This window comes from Molossus molossus, unplaced genomic scaffold (assembly GCF_014108415.1).
Source record: "Molossus molossus isolate mMolMol1 unplaced genomic scaffold, mMolMol1.p scaffold_m16_p_16, whole genome shotgun sequence".
Taxonomy (NCBI): domain Eukaryota; kingdom Metazoa; phylum Chordata; class Mammalia; order Chiroptera; family Molossidae; genus Molossus; species Molossus molossus.
Genome location: NW_023425351.1, coordinates 24,295,483 through 24,319,887, shown reverse-complemented (window position 1 = coordinate 24,319,887; position 24,405 = coordinate 24,295,483). Strand labels below are relative to the sequence as shown.

General features: G+C 37.3%; 1 protein-coding gene across 5 annotated transcripts in view; it reads right to left on the bottom strand.

The window, feature by feature from the left end:
• Window positions 1-23,837, bottom strand: part of CSPP1 (centrosome and spindle pole associated protein 1) — a 120,279-nt gene extending 96,442 nt beyond the window's left edge. For 3 of the 5 annotated variants that reach the window (XM_036263916.1, XM_036263920.1, XM_036263917.1), the window contains exons 1-3: window positions 23,762-23,837; window positions 13,986-14,094; window positions 11,850-11,949 (exon numbers count right to left, since the gene is read on the bottom strand). In XM_036263916.1, the coding sequence (XP_036119809.1) occupies window positions 11,850-11,949; window positions 13,986-14,084 (199 nt within the window). In that variant the 5' untranslated portion in view covers window positions 14,085-14,094; window positions 23,762-23,837. Of the gene's footprint in view, window positions 1-11,849; window positions 11,950-12,591; window positions 12,634-13,985; window positions 14,095-23,761 lie in introns of those variants that run through there. The other 2 variants (XM_036263919.1, XM_036263921.1) reach the window with 2 other exon arrangements.
• Window positions 23,838-24,405: the final 568 nt, after the last annotated feature.

The following is a 24,405-nucleotide window of genomic DNA, read 5'->3' as shown; positions in this document are numbered from 1 at the left end:
TACAAAACAATTTAAAAACAATAAAAAGGCAACAATTACATGTCTATCAGTAATTACTTAAATGGAAATGGACTAAATGCTCTAATCAAAATATGTAAGATGGCTGAAAAGATTTAAAAAAATAAAAACAGGACCCATACATATGCTGCCTACAGGATACCCATCTTAGATCAAAAGACACACACAGACTGAAAGTAATGGAACAGAAAAAGATACTTCATACAAAGAGAAACAAAACAAAGGCTTGAGAAGCAACACTAATATCAGACAAAATAGACTGTAACAAAAGACAAAGAAGGACATTTCATAATGCTAAAAGGATCAATCCAATAACAGAATTTTTTTTTTTTTTTTTTTGCATTTATCTTCAGATAGAGCGGGAGGGAGAGAGAGAGAAACATCGATGTGCGAGTGGTTGCCACCCATACAACCCCAACCGGGGCCAGCGTCAAACTGCAACGGAGGTACGTGCCCTTAGCAGAAACTGAACCCGGAACTCTCCGGTCCACAGGCCGATGCTCTAACCGCTGAGCAAGACTGGCCAGGGAATAGGATATAACTCTTATAAACATCTATGCACCCAACATAAGAGCACCGGTATGTATAAAGCAAATATTGACAAACATAAAGGGAAAGATTGACAATAACACATCATAGTAGAGGACTTGAATACCCCACTGACATCAGTGGATAGATCATCCAGACAAGTGGAACAAGGACACAGTGGCCTTAAATGACTTAAATGATATTTTTAGGACATTTCACCCAAAAGCAAAACACTATACATTCTTTTCAAGCGCCAATGGACCATTTACCAGGACAGCCCACATGTTAGACCACAAAACAAATCTCAATAAATGTAAGAAGAGTGAAATCATATGAAGTATCTTCTCCAATCACAATGGTATGAAAGTAGAAATGAATTACAAGGAAAATGAAAAACATACACGCTTGTGCAGGCTAATCAACTTGCTACTAAACAATAAATGTGTTAACAGTGAGATCAAGGAGGAAATCAAAAGATACCTTGAGCCCTGGCCGTTATGGCTCAGCAGTTAGAGCATCGGCCCACAGACCAATGAGTCATGGGTTTGGATGCAGTTCGTCCCTGGCCCTGGCTGGGGTTGTGCAGGAGGCAGCCAATCAATGCATCTCTCTCATATCAATATTTCTCTCTCTCTGTCTGTCTCTCTCTCTCCCCCTCCCACTCTATATGAAGATATCTGAAAAAATATCCTTGGGTGAGGATTTAAAAAAAACATACCTTGAGAAAAAAAAAAAAATGACCCAACAATCTATGGGACACAGACAAAGCAGTTCTAAGAAGAAAATTCATAGCAATACAGGTCTACCTCAACAAACAAGAAAAATCTCAAATAAACAATCTAACCTTCCCCTGGCCGGTTTGGCTCAGCGGTTAGAGCGTCGGCCTGCGGTATGGAGAGACCCGGGTTCGGTTCCCGCTAAGGGCACGTGCCTCGGTTGCAGTTTGTCCCCGGCCCTGGTTGGTCGTGCAGGTGGCAGCCACTCAATGTGTTCCTTTCACATCGATGTTTCTCTCTCTCTCTGTTCCTCTCTCTCCCTCCCACTCTACCTGAACAAAAAATGGAAAAATGTCCTCGGGTGAGGATAAAAAAAATAAATAAATAAACAACCTAACCTTAAACCTAAAGGAACTAGAAAAAGAACAAAGTGCAAAGTGAGTACAACGAAGAAAATAATAAAGATCACAGCAGAAATAAAAGAGAATCTAAAAATATAATAGAAAAGATCAATAAAAGCAAGAGCTGGTTCTTTGAAAAGATAAACAAAATTGATAGCCCTGGCCAGTTTGGCTCAGCAGTTAGAGCACTGGCCTGAGGACAGAAGAGTCCCAGGTTCAATTCCTGGTCAAGGGCACGTAACTTGCAGGTTCTGTCCCAGCCCTGATTGGGGTCTTGCAGGAGGCAACCAATTGATGTATCTCTCTCACATCAATGTTTCCCCGCCCCCCCCACTCTCCCTCCCTCCCACTCTGTCTAAAAATCAATGGAAAAATATCTTTGGGTGAGGATTAAAACAAACAAACCAAAAAAATTCATAAACCTTTAGCAAGACTCATTAGCAAAAAAGTCAGATAGATAAAATCAGAAATCAAAAAGAAGTGACAACTAACACCACAGAAATACAAAGGATTATAAGGAAATACTATGAACAATTATATGCCAACAAATTGAAAATCCTGGAATGGGTAAACTCCTAGAAACATACAATCTTGCAGTGCACATTTGTCTTTTTTTTCTTTCTGTCAAGAGAAAAGACATTTGTGATGTTAAACAAACCTTAGCCATTGCTGTCAGTCACTTTCAGACAAGTAAAACAAACCACCACCAATCACAACAACGACGAAAACATCTGAACAGACCAACAGTAACTAATAAAATCCAATCAGTATCAACAAACTCCCAACAAACAAAAGTTCTGGCTTAACAGGTGAATTTTACTAAACTGCCACAGAATATAATTCTTCAAAGAAGAATTAACAACTTTCCTCCTTAAGCTATCCCAAAAAACTGAAGAGAGAAGTCTCCCAAGCACCTTTTACGAGGACAGCATTACTCTGATTCAAAAATTAGACAGAGACATTACAAAAAAAAAAAAATTATAGGTCATTATCTCTGCTGAACGTAGATGCAATAATCCTCAACAAAATATTAGCAAATCAAATTCTGCAATACATTAAAATCATCACACACCATGATCAAGAGGGATTATTCCTGCACACAAGCAAAAAAAAAAGTGAAAGGATCCAAGGTTGGTTCAATACCACAAATCAATTAACATGATACACCACATAAACAAAATGAAGGATAAAAATCACATGATCATATCAATAGGTGCAGAAAAAGCATATGACAAAATCCAGAACCCATTTATAAAAACTCTCAGCAAAGTGGAAATAGAGGAAATATATCTCAACATAATAAAGGCCATATACGACATACCTACAGCTAACATTATACTCAACAGCAAAAATCTAAGATCAGGAACAAGGCAAAGATGTCTACTTTCACCACCCTTATTAAACACTGTATTTCCTTAAGATCAGGAACAAGGCAAAGATGTCTACTTTCACCACCCTTATTAAACACTGTATTTCAAGACCTAACCACAGCAATCACACAAGAAAAATAAATAAAGGCATCCGAATTGGAAAGGAAGAAGTAAAACTGTCATTATTTGTAAATGACATGATACTATATAGAAAGAATGCTAAAGATTCCACCAAAAAAATATTAGAACTGGCCTTGGCCAATTTGGCTCAGCAGTTAGAGTGTCGGTCTGTGGTCCAGAGAGACCCGGGTTCGGTTCCCACTAAGGGCACGTTTCTCGGTTGCAGTTTGTCCCCAGCCCTGGTTGGGTCATGCGGGTGGCAGCCACTCGATGTGTCCCTTTCACATTGATGTTTCTCTCTCTCTCCTTCCCACTCTATCTGAACAAAAAATGAAAAAATGTCCTTGGGTGAGGATAAAAATAAATATTTGAACTGATAAATTCAGTAAAGTAGCAGGATACAAAATTAGTATTCAGAATCAGTTGTATTTCAATATATTAATAACAATCAGAAAGAGAAAATGTTTTAAATACAACCCCATTTACAATTGCATCAAAAAATAAAATAAAATACCTAGAAATAAATTTAACCAAGGAGATAAAACAACTGGATTCAGAAAACTATAAGACACCAAAGAAAGAAAATGAAGATACAAATAAATGGAAGCATATACCATGCTCGTGGACAGGAAGAATTAACACTGTTAAAATGTCCATACTACCCAAAGCAATCTATAGATTCAAAGCAATCCCTATCAATATACATATGGCATTTTTCACATAACTAGAATAATCCTAAAATTTATATGGAACCACAAAAGACTCCAAATACCCAAAGCAATCTTAATGAAGAACAACAAAGTTGGGAGGTATCATGATACCTCACATCAAACTATACTACAAGGCTAAATCAATCAAAACCTCATGGTACTGGCATAAAAACAGACATATAGATCAATGGAACAGAAATAGGGAGCCTAGAAATAAACCCATGCCTACATGGTCAATTAATCTACGACAAAGGAGATAAGACTACATAATACGGCAAAGATAGTAAAGACAGTCTCTTCAATAAATGATATTGACAAATACATTAAAAAAAAATGAAACTTGACCACTTTCTTACATCATATATAAGAATAAACCCTAAGTGAATTAAAGACTTAAATGTAAGACATGAAACCATAAAAAGTCCTAGAAGAAACATAGACAGTACACTCTCTGACATTGTTGTTAGTAATATTTTTTGGATATGTCTCCTTGGGCAAGGGGAAAAAAACACAACTAATGGGACATCAAATTAAAGTTTTTGCACAGCAAAGGAATCCATCAACAAAAAACACAACCTACTAAATGGAAGAAGATATTTACAAATCTATGATACATCTGATAAGGGGTTGTCATCTAAAACATATTTAAAAACTCATACAACTTAACACCAAAAAGACAAACAATCCTATTAAAAAATGAGCAGAGGATTGAATGCACATTCCATCAAAGAGGATGCACAGATGGCCCATAGATATATGAAAAGATGCTAAACATCACTAATCATTAGAGAAATGCAAATGAAAAACCACAATAAGACATTACCTCACACCTGTCAGAATGGCTATCATCAATAAATCAACAAGCAACAAGTGTTAGTAAGGATGTTGAGAAAAGAGAACATTCACACACTGGTGGTGAAATTGTAAATTGGTGCAGCCACTGTAGAAAATATGAATCATTGGTGGGTATCTTATCCCATTCTGTAGGTTGTTTTTTGTTTGGTTGATGGTTTCCTTTGCCGTGGAAAAACTTTTAAGTTTGATGTAGTCCCATTTGACTATTTTTTTTTCTTTTGTTTCCCTTGCTGGAGGAGACATATCCAAAATGGAACTACCATATGACCCAATAATTCTGCTCCTAGATATTTCTCTGAAGAAATCAAAAATACTAATTTGAAAAGATATATACACCCCTATGTTCATTACAGCATTATTTACCATAGCCAAGACATGGAAGGAACTTAAGTGTCCATCACTAGAATGAATAAAGAAGATGTGGTACATAAACACAATGAAATATTACTCAGCCATAAAAAAGAATGACATCTTGCTATTTGTGACAACGCATGGACCTATAGGTTTTATGCTAAGTGAAATAAGTCAGTCAGAGAAAGACAAATCCCATATGATTTCACTTATATGTGGAATCTAAGTAACAAAATAAACAAAACAAACTCATAGATACAGAGAACAAATTGATGGTTGCCAGATGGAAGCAGGGTTGGGGAGATGGGTGAAAAAGCTGAAGGAATTAAATAGTACAAACTGGCAGTTATAAAAAGTACAACATAAGAAAAATAGTCATGGTATCAGATGGGTACTAGACTTATCAGGGTGATTGCTTTGTAAGTTATATAAATGTCTAATTACTATGCTTTACACCAAAAAACTAATATTGTATATCAACTATAACTGAACGATTTTTTAAAAATTTTAAAGAGCACGAGGAGCATCTTTTATTCTAATGAAGTGACTCTGGGTGGGCTCCTGGTTCAGCACCAGTCACTGAACAGACCAAACTATAATTAGAAGCATGGCATTTTCAGCCCCAGCTCCCCTTCTCTTGAGAAGGGAGAAGGACTAAAAATGAATCAATGATGGAAATGGATTAATGATCAATGATGCCTACATGATTAAGCCTCCACAAAATTCCCAAAATACGGGTTTGGAGAGGTCCCAGGTTGATGAGGACCTGGTGGTGCTGGGAAAATGATGAATCAGGAGAGGGCATGGGAGCTCTGCACCCCTTCCCACATACCTTGCCCTATATATATCTCTTCCATCTGGATATTCATCTGCATCCTTCATCATATCCTTTTATAATAAACTGGTAAATGTGTTTCCCTGAGTTCTGTGAGGCACTCTAGCAAATTAACCACACTCAAGGAGGGAGTCATTAGAACCCCAAATCTACAGCTGGTTAGTCAGAAGCACAGGTGACAGTCTGGGCTTGCGACTTGGGTCTTAAGAGGGGGTGGGTAGTCTTGTAGGAATGAACTCAAACTGTGGGATCTGATGTTATCTCTGAGTAGATAGTGTCAGAATTGAGTTGAATTATAAAACACCAGCTCGTGTCCCAGAATTGCTTATTTTTGTGGGGAAAAACATCCACACATTTGGTGACCTGAAGTGTCAGAAGTAGTGTTCCTTGTTTAAAGAAAGAAAACACACAGGATAGAAAGATGTAGTAGGAAAGAACTGGGGTTTTTTCCTACCCACATAGGAAAGAAAAACTGCTGAGTTTTTCCTTTTCAGAGAATCTCAAAATTTCATGCTATAGACTTCTGTTCTCTTCATAATTGTTTTTGCTGTGTGCATATCTTTCCTTACTTCTTTAATGAAAAATACAAAACAAAAAGCCCTCAAACAAAGCAATGTTTTTATCCTCATTGACTCAGGAACTACATTTCAAAAGTGCTGGGTCAAAATATATGTGTACATAAAAAAATGTTGAAAGTAATGATTATGTTATTTCACTTATTAAAAATGTCTTGCAGGGAGAGATAAACCACAGAACTTATATGCATGAATGCATGAACAATGGACATGGACAACAAAGTTGGGGACAGGGCGGGGAGGGAGGGAAAGGAGGAAATCAGTGGGGGAAAAAGAGAAACATCTGTAACAAAAATAAATAAATTAAAAATAAATAAATAAAGCTAAAAAAAAGACAAAATGTCTTACAGAAGCCCTGGCCAGTTTGGCTCAGTTGGTTGAGCATCATCCCATGCACTGAGAGGTCACCAATTCAATTCCCAGTCAGGGCACATGCCCAGATTGTGGGTTTGTGTTGAGTTGAATTGTAAGACACCAGCTGGTGTCTAAGGGTCATGCAAGAGGCAAACGGATTCATGGTTCTCTCTCACTGATGTTTCTCTCCCTCCCTCTCTCTCTAAAATCAATAAAAACGTTTTTTTAAAAAATCTTGCAGGATATATAATATCAAAATCAAAGGGCTAATGCTCAACCTTTCTAAGGGAACATGCTCAACTTACTCAAAGAAAAAGGATTAGGAGATGATCTCTAACTGAGGTATGACAGTCCCAAATTTTAAAAAATTAATAAAAGTATTTCTCAATAGCAATGGTTATTAAACATGAAAATGAGTAAGTCAAAGAAATTTTAAATAAATAATCACAAATATTATGCCTAGATAGAAGATACCATTTGCTTTTACAGGTCATTTTCAGCTGACTCTCTCATAACTTCTTTTTTTTATCCTCACCCGCGGACATTTTTTCCATTTTTTGTTCAGATAGAGTGGGAGGGAGAGAGAGGAAGAGAGAGAAAGAGAGAAACATCGACGTGAAACGGACACATCGAGTGGCTGGCACCCACACGACCAACCAGGGCCGGGGACAAACTGCAACCTCTCATAACTTCTTTAAACCTGAGTTACTCTAATACATTCCTTACCAAGGACATCATTTCATGATCTTTTTTTTTTAATCCTTACCCGAGGACATTTTTCCATTTTCTGTTCAGATAGAGTGGGAGGGAGAGGGGGAGAGAGAGAGAAACATTGACACAAAAGAGATACATTGAGTGGCTACCACCCACACAACCCAACCAGAGCCAGGGACAAACTGCAATCGAGGCACGTGCCCTTAGCGGGAATCAAACCTGGGTCTCTCTCGACTGCAGGCCAATGTTCTAACCACTTGAGCCAAACCGGCCAGGGCTCATTTCATGATCTTATATGGACCAAACCATGTACATACTATGTATAACAAAGAATTTGACTAGCCTTTGTCTCTGGTCCCTGGGAGGCAACTTCAAATCCTTGGAATTTTCCAAATGATAGGAGGGTCTTTGTTAGTAGGTTCCTATGACCATACCTAGTAGGTTATACTAAAATAAGGTGACTCATGGTAAGCCCCTAGACAGTTTGTGCTAAAGAGATGGTCACACCAGAAAAGACCAACCACATGATTAGACCATTAGACCTTTGAGCCATCAAACATCAGCCTGACCTCAGGTGAAAATAGTGAATCTGGAGACTAAGACACATGGGCCATGATTCAATCAATCATGACAACACAATGAAATCCCACAAAAATACTGGACACCAAATCTCAGATAGCATCCCAGTTGGCAATAGTCTTTACATTGTCACATATTGATATGCTAGGAGGGTGACGCATCCCTGAGCCTGACAAAAGCTCCGTGTTTGAACTCTCTCAAGCCATGGCCTATGCATCTATCCCTTTGGCTGGTTCTGATTTATATCCTTTTACTCTAATAAGACTGTAATAATAACTATAGTACTTTCCTGAATACTGTGAGTCATTCTAGTGAATTACCAAACTTGAGGTCATGTAAACCGCCCCCTATTCTAGCCAGCTGGATAGATGTAAGGATGGCCTGTGGACCCCTGAACTTGCAGCTGGTGCTTAATGTTAGGGTAGAATTAAGGAGGACTGTGCCCTTAATCTGTAAAGTCTAGACTCTGGGTAGTTGGTGTCAGAGGTCACTGAAATGCTCCTCAAATCCTTTTGTGAGAGGTATAATAGTGGGAAAATGAGCCACATAAGTAAGCATTATCCATGAATAGCTTCAATATCTAACAGATGAATTTATAAAATCATAAAAATGTGTGGGAGACCATTTGCATGGCATCCATCTTGTTAGTCTGCTCTGCTGTCTCCGGTCCCAGGGCGGGATCTCTCTGCATACAGTGTCTGCATTCTTCTAGATAATTGTTTACTCCATTCTTTGCTTATCATTTGTTCCACTTGGGGTATTTACTGGAATTTGCTTCAGGTGGGATACTCATTAACTGTTTCACCTGTTTTTCCCCTATATATTATGTGAACTCCCCCTGAATAAACGAGACTTGATCAGAATCCTGTCTTGTCTCCATTTCTCGTGTCTCTTGTCCCTCCTCATCCTCACTCCCCCTCTAGAGTCCTCGTTGCTCGACCTGCGGGACGGGTCAAAAATGTACTGTTACATGAGAGTTGTACTGAGTTATCAATAGATTACTTTCACTAGCTAAAGTGAATATTGCCAATTATATATTCCTAATAGCTTAATTACTCAAAGTATGGTGTCACCGTTTTAATTCAATATATCCTTTCCAAACCTGATCTTTTACTTCCAGTTTGTTTTATAATTCTTAGATAAGACCACCTAAGAACACTCCCTATTGTCAAATTATTTTCTATTTTCCCAGTATCAACTATTATGTATTTAATCTAATTTTAAGGCCACAATTATTCAGGCAAGAGGTCAGTAACTGAATGCTGATAAGGTATAAAATAAGTCAAATTACATATTATTCTTTAATAAGACTCAATAAGCATCAAAAACAACTACTGCTTCAGTTGGCAATAAAAAAAAATGCCATGAAAAGTAAACCCTACACACCCAAGAGAACTGCTTATTTTTGCAATGGAGAACTTCACTCCATTCAAAATATCTTCTCTAAACACTGAAGACTGAAGTACCAGGCACGGTGCTAGGCAGTGAATATCAGGCAAGCTGGTGACCATTACAGTACAACAGAAAGCTCAACAAGTTCAAAACTATTCTTCAAAGGGAAAACCACAGGAGCACAAGCCAGCAATGATAAACACAATGTGGTAAAAGTAATACAAAGGTAAAATCATCATACAGGCCACAAAAAGCCATTGAAGGGTTTAAAGCAGAACTACTTACTAATGATCAGATTTGGTTTTTGGAAGGGACTGAGTAGAAAGAGTAGACTGTAAAACAAAAGAATACTAGGAAGAAAAAAATCTAAGTGAGAAACAATGGAGGCCCACACAAAAAATAACGTCTATGGGCTTAAAGAAAAGTAAACTTACTGAGATTTAGGCATTAGAATCAACTAGACTTGTAGAATTACTTGCTGTGAGTTCTAAAGGGAAGAGAGGAGTAAAGGATGACGAGGCAACCAGCTCACTGGAATACCAAAAGATTGAGAGGAATAAAATCAATGCTGCACATGTTGATTTTCAGGTCATGACATCTAAATACAGATGTCCGGTAGAAAATCAGATATAAAGGTCTGGAGTTCACAAAAGAATCTGGGAATGGGATAGAGATTTGGGAGTCACTAACACACTTATGGTAAACTAAGACTTTTAAGTGCTTGAGGTCACTCAGGGAACATATAAAATGAAAAGAGGGCCTAGGAGAGAGCCCTAATGAATAGGCAGAGGTCATTGGATGTTAGATTTTAAACTCTCCAACATTTGTAAATGTAATAATCAAAGAATAATTCTTAACGTAATTCTCAAAAATAAAATACCTACTTTTAAAAAGATACAAAAGGTCAAGAAATTAATATTTATTGTCCACCAATTATGTGCAGTCATCTTTTCATGTGTATTCAATTACTGTCACAATAACCTTTTAAGTTAGACGCAAATTCTTAAGACCAGGAAACAAACGACTTAAATAACTTATGCTAGGTCACAACGCCACAACAGCTACAGTCCAAAGCAACCTGTAACCCCAGAACTTCGAAGTACTTCTGTCTGACCTTAGTGCTTGAGAAAACCTGCCATTTCGCTTTTACAATGTTATGTCTAGCGTCCAGCCGGTGTGGCTCAGCGGCTGAGCGTCAACCCATGCACCAGGAGGTCGCCAGTTCAATTCTCAGTCAGGACACATGCCCAGGTTGTGGGCCTCATCCCCTGTGGGGGGCATGCAGGAGGAGGCCAGTCAATGTTTCTCTCTCTCTCTCCCTTTCACTTCCTCTCTCTAAAATCAATGAAGGAAAAAAAAAATGTTATGTCTAAGAATAATCAGATTCAGAAAAATTTAGGGCTAAAAGATCGCCCGAGTTCTTTAGTTAAGAAGTTGAGGGCCTTAGAGGTTAAGGAACTTAACCAAAATATGTATAATACTTAAGTTCACCAAAGCTGTACACTAGCCAATAATTTGAGAATCAACATTGAAAGTGTTATCTATATACCCAATACTAAAAGTATAGCATTCACTTTGAGCTGGTTTTCTAGCAGAGACAAAGCCCACTATTCAGTCTCTTGGCCAACATTCCCCTGTATTCAAATGCAAAGCAGTTAACAATTTAGGAGTATACCAGTGGCCATGAAAAACAGACCACAGGAGAATAATATTTTAACCAAATGAACTCATTATATTTCACTTTCTTTATCTGAAAAAGTTTCAGTCATCAATAATTCACAAGATTCACTTTTAAAATATCACACATTTTCTTTTCTAAAAAGATGTATACCTCCCAACAAGCCAAAAATGTAGTAAAAAGTTTCCAAATATTGTCATACCAAACCATAATCAAAGAATTAGTTTAGCTGCAGCACTAATTTTTTTACAATTCCAATACAGTCATCAACAACGAAAATGGTCTTTCACCAAATAGCATTTTGTATCCATTAAGCACATTTCTTTGATTTTTAAATAAAAGCAAGTTCATCATTTTTATTCAACAATTAATGCACCCCATTCAAATGTTTCAATTCATTTTGGGTCAGTTATCCTTACTGCTATAATTTCCAGAAATCATAACCAAGGCAGTAACATTTTTTAAAAGGTACAAAGTTCTCAGTATGTGTTATATTTCACATGTAGTCCATCTGTCACATGTAAGATTTCAGAAAGGAAAACATTACCAGGATTCCCAAAATACCTTTTTTTTTTTTTCTGACAAAACAAAGCTCTTTCACAAAAGCCTGCTAAAAATATCTTTAAATCAATTTAGCACACTTAATGACATACCTAAGGAACCCCTGGTCTGTTGACTGTTTGGTGGTATGTTTTCCTTAGCCATGGAGATTAATATTTTACTGTTTTCAGAAAGCTTCTCTGATGCCTTTCCCTGAAAGAGATGCAATATTTACAAAATCAGAGGGGGAAAACCCTACAAAATATACATTTAGTTTCAGTATTTTTATTAAACAACTTGACAAAATAACATGATACATCATAGAAGAAATTTAAGTTTAAGGTTTGGGGAATAAACCAAAAGCATTTAATACTATAATAAATGTTCTAATATTTAGCTCATTCACTTATTAACAAATAGTCTCTGAGTTCCTGCCAGGCACTGTCCCAGGCATTGGAAATATATGAGTGAAAAAACCACACAAGAATCTGTGCCATCAGGGAGCTTATAAACTATTGTGGAGACAAACAATAAACATAATACAAAATTAAACTATGTAAAATGTGGAGAGTGGTAGGGAGGGACAATGGGGAAAAATACAGGAGAGTATGGAGGCCCAAAAATGATGGGGGACAGACTGTAAGGCCTCACTGAGCAGGTGATACTTGAACTAAGACTTAAAGATTATTATTTATGCACTATTTAATATTAGAAATCATCATAAGGCTGTATTTAAAACTATGCAATAACTCCAAACACTGAAAGCTAATCTTAAGTACTAGAGAATGGTTAACAGCATGGACTTTGGAGCTGGACACATGAAGGTTCAGGTCCTGAATACACTACTGTGTGTACCTGGACAAATTACTTAACCCCTTTAAGTCTCGCTTTCTTGATCTGTAAAACAAAAACAAAAACAAAAAATTCTGTCTACTTCACAGGGATATTATGATTAAATGAGAAAATATACCTAATATCCTCCATATACCATTCCTTATATGTGTCAGGTGTTATGGCAAAAAGACAACCTAGTGTGGTGGTTAAGAGAACAAGCATAGGATTCAGGTTGCCAAGGAACAAAGCCTCGTTCTGCTAAGTATCACTGTAGCCACATTACTTAACTTATCCATGCCACAGTTTACTCATTTGGAAAATTATAACAATATTTATCTCATAGATTCATGTGAAATATCAATGTGACTCATCCATATTTTGCACACAATAAGTGTTAGCTATGTAAGTTTTTTTATAATTAGGATGCCCATATTATTTATTTCAACTAGGATACATTTGTCCAGGACAAATGCTAAAAACCAGATAAGATACGGACAACACGTAAACCAGGACTGTCTTGGGAAACCCAATATATGTGGTTACCCTCATTACAATGAACCATATGGCACAGATTAATCTATATCCTGTATCTTATTACATATACTGAGCCCATGAGACAAGGTGTCACATCTGTCTAGATTAGTGGTGTATTGTCAGAGCCTAGTACAGTACCCTACCACAGCCTCAATAAGTATTTGCTAAAATGGATAAATCGCTTTGAACAAAAATAAGAAAGCTTTTCAGCCCTGACAGGTTTGTTAGTGGTCAGACCATCAGCCCATGGACTTAAGGGTCACAGGATTTATTCCTGGTCAGGGTCATGTGGGAGGCAACCAATCACGTCTAGGTTTGTTTCTCTCCCTCCCTCTCTCCCACTCCCTCCCATTCTATCTTAAAATCAATGGAAAAATATCCTTGGGTGAAGATTAACCAAAACAAAAGACTTTTTCAGAACTGCTCTCAGAAACATTTTAACAAATTTATAATGTGGAAAGCAAGAGTATAAAGTAACAGAAACAACTGTAATAAATTCACTTTTGTAGGCTTCCAAAAAATGTTAAGATAATGATTCATTAACATATTGAACTTTTCCACATAGAATGAGAACTTGCTTCACATGTATTCTGTTTCTATTCTGAAAGTTCCTTGTACTAGAGCTACTCTCCTAATAATTTTATGAAACACATGAAGTATTAATTAAAACTCAAATGAGAGAGAGGAGAAACTGTGAGATATAAAACATCAAACAAAACACTGCCTCTGAAATCTTGTCCAGAGTCGGGCTCTCACAGCACAACCAAACTACAGTACGAAACTGAAGATTCTGACTCAGAGAAGAGGATGCTTGTATTTACACAGCTAATCTTCAGAAATAACTTCAATGAAACATGTTGGAAGAAAATGATTAACTTTACCTTCATTTCCAGGTAAGGTGGATCATTTTCCAATTCTGCTTTGTCTTGGGCCAATTTGGCTTTACGCTCCTCAATAAATTTATCCAAATTATCAGCCATTTGGTAGATACTGTAACAAGAAAAAAGAAAACATGGCAGTGAGCACAGCTACAGCTATATCAGAGTATTTTGGGGCTGATTATTAATATGCAAGCTTAGTCTACATATTTAGTTTTCAACCTCACTTATCAAATTAAGAACTTCAAACAAGCATGACTGAAATATGCCTGCCTGCTTTCTCTCGCAACTCCCGCAAAAAACTACTATGTACTTTAACATATCTGAAAAGAAAAAAGAAAACAAAAAACCACCACCATCCCAACCACACACACACACCCCAAAAAAATCTCTGAACCTTAAGTCAAAGCACTTTTTTCTTTAACAATTTGAATTTACATAAATGTTACAATAAGTACAAAGAATAGCTGTACACTTTTTACCTATTGTTAAGATTTTGCATCACTTGTTCTTTCTTGTGGTATTCACACAAGTTCTCTCTTTACAAACAATTTTTTTCTAAAATTATTCAGAAGGTAAATTACACATATCATGGTCTTTTACCCCTAAATGTTCCAATGTGTATTAAGGATTAGGTTATTCTCTTATATAACCTCAATGCAATTACCAACTTAGTAACACCAATTTTTTTAAATTATTTTTCATTTGTTTTTGTTATAGATGTTTCTCCCTTTTCCCCCATTGATACCCTCCTCCCCATCCCCCATGTCCCATCCCCAGCTTTGCTGTCTATGTCCATTGGTTATGCATACATGCATATAAGTTCTGTGGTTTATCTCCCCCCCCCAACCGCCCCTCTTCTGAGGTTTGTCAATCTGTACCCTACTTCTATGTCTCTGGGTCAATTTTGTTCATCAGTTCGTTTAGTTCATTATATTCCACAAATAAGTGAGATCACGTGATATTTGTCTTTCTCTGCTTGGCTTGTTTCACTTAGCATAATACTCCCCAGGTCCTCCATGTCATCTCAAAGGATAAGAGATCTTTCTTTCTTACAGCTGCACAGTACTCCATTGTGTATATGTACCACTGCTTTTTTATTCATTCGTCTACTGATGGACACTTGGGCTGTTTCCAGATCTTAACTATTGTAAATAGTGCTGCTGTGAACATAGGGGTACATACATTCTTTCTGATTGGTGTTTCAGGCTTCTTAGGGTATATTCCTAAAAGTGGGATCACTAGGTCAAATGGCAGTTCAATTTTTAACTTTTTGAGGTAACACCATAGTGTTTTCCATAGTGGCTACACCAGCCCGCATTCCCACCAGCAGTGTACTAGCACTTGTCTGATGATTTGATGGTGGCCATTCTGACAGGTGTGAAGTGATACCTCATAGTTGTTTTATTTTGCATCTCTCTGATGATTAATGACGTTGAGCATTTTTTCATATGTCTGTTGGCCATTTATATGTCCTGTTTGGAGAGGTGTCTATTTATGTGCTCTGCTGATTTTTTCTTTAATCTACTGTCCACATTCCAATGTTGTCAACTGACCTAACAGTGTCCTTTGTAACATATTTTTCTCTCTAGAGTTCAGGATCCATTCTAAGTTAGGTATTGCATTTCATTGTTATGTCTCTTTAGCCTTCTTTAATTTGAAACATTTCCCCACACCTTCATCTTTTATGACATTGGTATTTTTTAATACAGCCTACCCACCACCCACCCTTTTTAATAAAACAGTCATTTGAGGTTTGCCTAATATTTCTTTATGATGAAATTCAGGTTATGTACGCATTCTCAGGAAAAATACTACTTAGATGGTGGTGTGTCCTTCTCAAAGTGTCAACAATTAGTGACACATGATGTCCATGTGCCCTTTATTAACGATGCTATTTTTGATCATCTGGTCAAGATGCTATCTGATGTCTGCACTACTTTTCCTTGAAACTAATAATCAGTCTATTAGTTTCCTTGAAACTAATAAGCAGACCATGAAACTATCCTGCTCCTGATCAAAATGTCTGAGCTTTAACATCAACTGGTGATTCTTAACGGATCCAATCTCTGATTCTAGATGGCTGCAAAATGCAAATTTTCCAATTCCATCACTCCATACATATTTACCCACTGACACTTACTTTATTCTAACAACCCTTCATCTGCATTTATTTCTTGACTTATCATCAGTATGGACTCATGAATTCATACTTTTTCCAGTAAGATCTGGAAACATTTTTAAATTCATAAGCTGTTGTCTTATTGAGGGAAAACTTATATACCATAAAATTTACCCATCTTAGTGAACAGTTCCATAAGTTTTAGTAAATTCATATTTATGCAATTATCATAACAATCACTCTTTATAAGGCTTCCATCATCCCAAAAGTTTCTCATGTCCTTTTGTAGTCAATCCTCCCTCTCACCCCCAACTCAGAAAACCATCAATCTGTTTCTGTCTCTATAGTTTTGCCTGATCTGGAAATTTCATATAAGCAAATCATATAATACGTTGTCTTTTATGTCTGGGTTCTTTCACTTGCCATAAGGTTTTTGAAAGTATCCTTATAGTTGCATCCATCAATAAGTAGTTTGTTTTGTTTTGTTTTGTTTTGTTTTGTTTTTGTTAGGTGCTACTGCATTATGTGGAAATACCAAATTTTGTTGATCTATTCACCCATTGCTAGACACTTGTTTCCATTTTTTGGCTATTTATGAATAATTCTGCTATGAACATTCACATACAGGTATTTGTGGGGATATGTTTTTAATTCTCTTCTATACAAGCCTAGGAGTGAAACTAATGAGTCCTCTGTAACTCTTTAACATTTTGAGGAACTATAAACAGTTCCTCTAAATGTAAAGTGGCTGGATCATTTACATTCTAACCAACAGTGTTGCAAAAATTAACTCAAAACAGATCATAAACTTACATGAACAAAAGAAAACTATAAAATTTCTAGAAGAAAATACCTGTGATCTTGGGCTAGGCAAAAGTTTCTTACATATGACACAAAACGTGATTAAAAAGTACAAACAACTGATTAAAAATTGATGAAAAATGAATAAACCCTTGAATGAGGGTTGTAATTTCTATACATCCTGACCAATGGTTATTTTCAGTATTCTTTATCCTAGTTATTCTATTAGGTATGCAGGTGTATTTTATTGTGGTTTTAACTTGCATTTCTACAATGACTATGATGCTACACATTTTTTCATGCACTTATTTACCATTTGTATATCCATATATAACCTCTGATAAAGTGTCTTCAAATCTTCTGCCCATTTTTAAAATTAAATTGTTTTCTTATAATTGAGCATTAAGATTATTTTTTATGTATACTGGATATAAGTCCTTTGTCAAGCAAAGGACTATGTAGATATTTTCTCATAGTCTGTGGTTTCTTCTTAAGTTTTCTTGATCATGGTTTCTTTTTAAGACTTTATTTCTTAGACCAGTTTTAAACTCACAGCAAAATTGAGTGGAAGGTACAGATTTACCATATATCCCCTGCCTCACTCACACATAGCCTCCTCCATTATAAACATCTGCCACCATTTGTTACAATCAATGAACCCACATTGACACATCCAATTTACATTAGAGGTCATTCTTGGTGATGTATATTCTATGAGTTTGGAGATATGTATAATGACATGTATCCACCATTGTAGAATCATACAGTTTTTTTTCTTTTTTCTATAAACTTTTTTTTATTCAGTGCTTTTATTTTTTTATTTTTTAAATCTTTATTGTTGAATGTAGAATGTATTACAGATGTTCCTCATTTTTCCCCCATTGACACCCTCCTCCCCACTCCCACCCCCCTCCTGCCTTTTCCCACACTATTGTCTGTGTCCATTGGTTATGCATATAAGCTCTTTGGTTTATTTCTTCCCAACCCCCAACCCCCTTTCCCTTTGAGGTTTGTCAGTCTAGCAATGAATTTGTACTTCTTAATCCCTTCACCTTTTTCACCTATTCCCCCAACCCCCTTTCCCTTTGAGGTTTGTCAGTCTAGCAATGAATTTGTACTTCTTAATCCCTTCACCTTTTTCACCTATTCCCCCAACCCCCTTTCCCTTTGAGGTTTGTCAGTCTAGCAATGAATTTGTACTTCTTAATCCCTTCACCTTTTTCACCTATTCCCCCAACCCCCCTCCCAACTAGCAACCAACAAAATGTTCTCTGTATCTATGAGAATGTTTCTGCTCTGCCTGTTCATTTTGTTTGTAGATTCCATTGTTGATAGATATGTATTCACTGCCATTTTGTTTGTTCATATATTTTATCTTTTTCTTCAAAAAGACCCTTCATCATTTCATATAATAACAGTTTGGTGGTGATGAACTCCTTTAACTTTTTCTTGTCTGGGAAACTCTTTATGTGGCCATCGATTCTAAATGACAGCTTTGCAGGATAGAGTAATCTTGGTTGTAGGTTCTTGCTTTTCATCACTCTGAATATTTCTTGCCACTCCCTTCTGGCCTGCAAAGTTTCTTTTGAGAAATCAGCTGACAGCCTTACGGGAACTACCTTGTAGGTAAGTAGCTGCCTTTCTCTTGCTGCTTTTAAGAGTCTCTCTTTGTCTTGAATCTTTTGCATTTTGATGATGATGTGTCTTGGTGTGGGCCTCTTGGGGTTCATCTTGTTTGGGACTCTCTGTGCTTCCTGGACTTGTATGTCTGTTTCCTTCACCAAGTTGGGAAAGTTTTCTGCCATTAATGTTTCAAACAGGTTTTCAATTTCTTGTTCTCGCTCTTCTCCTTCTGGCACCCCCAAGATGCGAATGTTGGCACGCTTGAAGTTGTCCCAGAGGCTCCTTACACTAGCCTTATTTTTTTGGATTCTTTTTTCTTTTTGCTGTTCTGATTGGGTGTTTTTTGCTTCTTTATATTCCAAATCGATGGTTTGCTTCTTGAATTTACGTACTCTACTATTGAATCTGTGTAAATTATTCTTTATTTCAGTTAATGCCTCTTTCATTTCTGACTGTGCATCCATCATTTCTGACAGGTCCTTTTTTATGCTCTTGAGGCCCTCACTAAGTTCACTGAGGTTCTCACTAAGTTCACTGAGCATCCTTATAAGCAGTATTTTGAACTCAGCATCTGTTAGGTTGCTTATCTCCATTTTGCTTAGTTCTTTTCTTGGGGTTTTGTTCTGTTCTTTCATTTGGGACCTGTTTCTTTGTCTCCTCATTTGGGCTGCCTCCCTGTGTTTGTTTCTGTGTATTACTCAACGGGCGGTATGGGGATAGCTGAGACCAGATACTGCTTGTTTGAAAGAATCTAGGAAAAACCTGAAGCAGGATCCAAGACAGGCCAATCCTATGGTTAAGCAACTGGCAACAGCTGGGGTGGGCCTGAAAGTTGGGTGGGGCAGGGCCTCAGGGAATCACCAGGGCAGAGCAACCAGTGTGAGCCAGGTTGCTAGAGTCCCAGATATGACTCGTCTGCTGTCCCAGGGAAGGGCTCACCAAAGGAACAAAGGCCTCTGACAGCACGTTTGTTCCAGAGAAAGCCCCCTCTCCAGGCCTCACTCCAGGGCCACACAAGTTCTTCCCTGTGTGTATCTGGTGCCCCTCGAGCTGCCTCCCCTCCAAGCTTAGAGGGAGTGAGTCCGATAAGTCCGTGTGCGGGCCCTTTAAGGAGCTGCCTGGGGCTCCAGCCGCCTCAGCCTCCCTGAGCCTCAGTTCCCGCTGGTTTTTACAGCCAGAAGTTATGGGGACTTCTCTTCCTGGCACTGGAACCCTGAGCGGGGCACCTGGTGTGAGATGGGGACCCCTCAGTCCTCAGGAAGGACCTTCTCAGCCAAGGTATCCTCCTGATTTTTATCCGCCACACGTGGGTGTGGGACCAACCCCTCCTACCCGTCTGGATGCGGCTGCTGCTTTAATTCCGTAGTTGTAGGACTTCCATTCAGCTTGATTTCAGGCGGTTTTGAATGATGGTTGTTCTGTAGTTTAGTTGTAACTTTGATATGGTTGTGGGAGGACGCAATAGTGCATTTACCTACGCCGCCATCTTGACCGGAAGTCCAGAGTAATTTTACTGCCCTAAAAGTCCTCTGTACTCCACCTATTCATCCCTCCCTCCACCCTCCATTCTAATCCCTGCCAACCACTGATTTTTTTTTTTTTTTTTTTTTACTGTCTATAGTTTTGTATTTTCCAGAATGTCATATAGTTATCATACAGTATTGGCTTCTTTCACTGACCAGTATGCATTACTAAGGCTTTTCATCGTCTTTTCATGGTGTGAGTGCTCATTTCTTTTTGGTGCTGAATAATATTGCATTGTCTGAACGTACCAGTTTATTTTTCTATTCTTTTACCAACTGAAGATCATCATGGTTGCTTCCAGGTTTGGGCAATTATAAATAAAGCTGCTATAAACATCTGTGTGATCTCTTAAGAGCAAAAGTTTTTAATTTTTTCAAATCCAATTTATCCATATTTCATCAACTTTTAATCAATTGTTTGTTTTTGTGACATTTGTAAGAAATTTTTGTCCAGCCCAATGTCACAAATATTTTCTTCTAAAAGTTTCATAGTTTTGCCCTGGCCGGTTTGGCTCAGCGGTTGGAGCGTCGGCCTGCAGTCCTGAGAGACCCGGGTTCGGTTCCCGCTAAGGGCATGTACCTCGGTTGCAGTTTGTCCCCGGCCCTGGTTGGTCGTGCGGGTGGCAGCCACTCGATGTGTCCCTTTCGCATTGATGTTTCTCTCTCTCTCTCCCTCCTGCTCTATCTGAACAAGGAATGAAAAAGTGTCCTCGGGTGAGGATAAAAATAAAAAAAAAAAAATTAAAAGTTTCATAGTTTTATCTCTTACACCTAAATCTATGATCTGTTCTGAGTCAATTTTTGCAAATGGTGTAAGGTGAGGGCCATCAAGGCTCAGTTTCTTTGGTGTTTTGTTTTGCTTATGGATGTAAAATTATTCCAGCACCATTTTTTTTTTTTAACTATCCTTTCCTCATTTAACCTGCAACTTTTTTTTAGAAATACATTTTTCAAAAATCCATGGAACTCAGTGACTATCCGGTATGTAGCAAGAAAGAAGGAACCACTAATGACCAAAATTTTAAGTCCTAGAAACTAAATGTGGGTAGAATCCTGGACAGAAGTCAGAAGAAGCTGGCTGGTTTGCAAAGGTTTGGTTTAGATATGTTAAGCTGGAGCTAGTAAGACATGCTAATGGAAATTTCCAGCAGATGATTAGAAATTCAAGACTCAAATTCAAGGAAATGGACCACACTGGATATGTTTATTTAACAGTTAACTATTTTAAAGATAATAGTTGAAGCTATGGTAAATGAGCACAGCCAAGGGGAAATAAGCAATGGACCAGAACTAAATTCTGGGTAATGTTCCCCTGAGGGGGTAACAGAAGAACTGAACTAGAATAACTAAAAGAAGGCAAGGGGACACCTGATAATGTCAACATTAAAAATTTTTAAGAAAAAGAAAGATAATAAAATAAAGAAGGGTATAAATAAAACCAAGTCCATATAATTTGTGGAGAAAAATAAATAGAAAGAAGCAGTCAGCAATATCAAAAATAAGAGATTTAAAATAAGCATCCACTGAATTTAATGTTTGGGAAATACTACTTTGTAAAAATGCAAAGAGCAAGCTTTACCCAAAAGAAACATATTTAAACTTGCATCAGTTAAGTAGTACATAATATGAACTTCATTCTATTACTTACTTCCAAAAATAATACTGTTTTTAAAATATGGCTACAGAAAATATATTCTAAGCCAACAAAAATCAATATATTTAGCCATTTTTTAAAATTTTTTTCTTTGATTTGAGAGAGGAAGGAGAGGAAGAGAGAGAGAAACATCAATGAGAGAGACATCGATTGGCCACCTCCTGCATGCCCCTCACTGGAGATCGGGCCCACAACCTGGGCATGTGCCCTGACAGGGAATTGAACCAGCGACCTCTTGGTGCATGGGTCAACACTCAACCACTGAGCCATGCCAGCCAGGCTTAGCCATTTTTAATTTGCCATTTTTCACAAAAGATTTTTCCTACTAAAAAAATTCAAAACAGCTCAACAGCAAATAGTTTTCATGCTAAAAAAAACTCTTAAAATCCCTAAATGTCCCTAAATATTTTATGTCCGGTAGAAATAAAACAATGATTGGATTATATATATGTATGCACAAATGCTTTGCCATAGGACTTTATACATAATTCACACAAACACATCATTAATTTTACAAAACAAGCCTCTTTCAACTCTGAACTAAGGCCTCCACACAGTTCTGTTATTAATATAACGTGTTCATGTTTAACCAGACTTTGAAAGATCTCTCTTGAATTTATACATACTTAAATTTCCCTTTACTATAATCATTTAACATCAATTATAAATTTTAGAACTGATTTTATACAACAGTAACAATAGTAATAAAACACATTTGTAAACAATGGTAGTGAGTATAATATAAGCAATAGCTAAAACATAAGATTTATCAGATGTTTATGTTTAATCATTTCTAATTCTGTTCTACTGTCTAATTTGATTAGAGTATATCTCTACTATTAAACTGAAGAGTCAAAGTTAGTGCTAATAAGCTTTCTCCTGGCAATGCCCTCCAGACAAAGAACACAGGAACACTACTGTAGTTAAACAGTTGGGTTTATTACTCACTGCATCTAGAGAGCATCCTTGATGCCTACCATGGAAGACTCTGAAGTACTTTAATAAGAGGGTATTGGAAAAGATTTACAGGATTTGGGATTGTGTTAGGTGATTTGGAAGAGGGTTTAAGGAAAGTGAAGCTTTGCTCTGGATTTAAGTGAGGGTAATTCTATGATGGGACCTCTTAGTAAAATCTTATCTACCAGGTGAGGCTAAAGCTATAACTGGTAGAGGCACCAGTCAGTCATATTAGGTGGGAGAGGGGAATGTCTGGCACTTTGTGGCTTGGACAACATTCATGTTTTGTCTGTGTTTGGATATGATTATGGAGCCATGGCATTTTTGTCTTGATCCATCATTGACACAAAGCAGCCTCAGTCTGATGTTAATGTTCTATGCAATTGTTTATCTTCAACAGAAGAACACAAAGCCTAAACAGTATTGTTTAGCAACAGTTCCTAGCAACACCAAGGCCTTGGTGATAGTACAGCCAGCTTCTAGCAGTCATGACTTTCTCTTTCTTTACTCCTAAAAGCATGTGACAACTTACACAAAACAGTTTCAACTACAAAATTATACATGAATTACTTAGTGATTCAGAGATTGAGTTAATGTGTACAGCCTAAGTACAAAATAGAGTAAGAATATTTGTAATTTAAAGATGAAGTTACAAGATCCGTTGAAAGAAACCTAAATGTGATTCTTTATCTTTCTTTACATTGTTAAATCATTCATAACGTGTTTTCAAGATATTAACTGGTTTATTTTTTTTCCCCCACCAGCTGTGTACACAGTATGTAGATGATAAACAGTTTTCAGGAAGTGAATACAGTCGTCCCTCGCCACTTCGCGCTTCGACTTCCACGGCCTCACTCTATCGCAGATTTTTCAAATATATTCATTAAAAAGTTGATCGAGACAGTGCAAATAATACAGTGTGCACTCGGTTGTCTGAATCAATTATACATCCCTGTATTACAATTACAATTACAATTACTGTACATATGGACTGTAGGTCTATGTATTGGAGCACCCCAGGAATCCTTCAATGCCAGGTGCAACTGCTAGTCTGGAACTGATTGACCACGATAAACGAGGGACGACTGTACAGACATACCTGGTTGTATTGTGCTTCACTTGATTGCACTTCACAGATATTGCATTTTTTACAAATTGAAGGCAAGACCCTCCACCTGCAAAAAAAAATTAGGACTAGCTTTGTTGTGGTGGTCTGGGACTGAACCCACAATATCTCTATGATATGCCTGTACATAAAAGTACTATTAGGTCTGTTACCAGCTGTTAATAATAAATCATTAGTGATGACCAAAGACAGACGCATAAATTAGATAGCCTTTGGGTAATGCAAAATTACCAAAACAGTTGCTCAAACACCTTTGTCTCCCACTCAGGAAAGCAGTCAGAATGGTGTTAAAAAGATAAGCCAAAATCTGCTCAAAGTTTGTAACAGTTAAATCACATTTGTCTGAAAACTTCATTTGAGAAAAACTGTACTGAAAGCATGTTTCAATTCACCCTAACAGCACCTGCTCCCTTCCAGAAGGTCACCTGTACCAGGAGACCCAAAATTTCATCCTGGGAAGCATTTCAGCAGATATCCTACCACCAGAAAGTCAGTGTCCTCCTAGGGAAAAGAATGATATGCAGGGAAAAAAACAGCATCATAATGGTTTCCATGGGATTTCTTTTAGCTTGTCAACATGACAAGTCATTCTTTCATTTAAAATAGGACATCTCTGA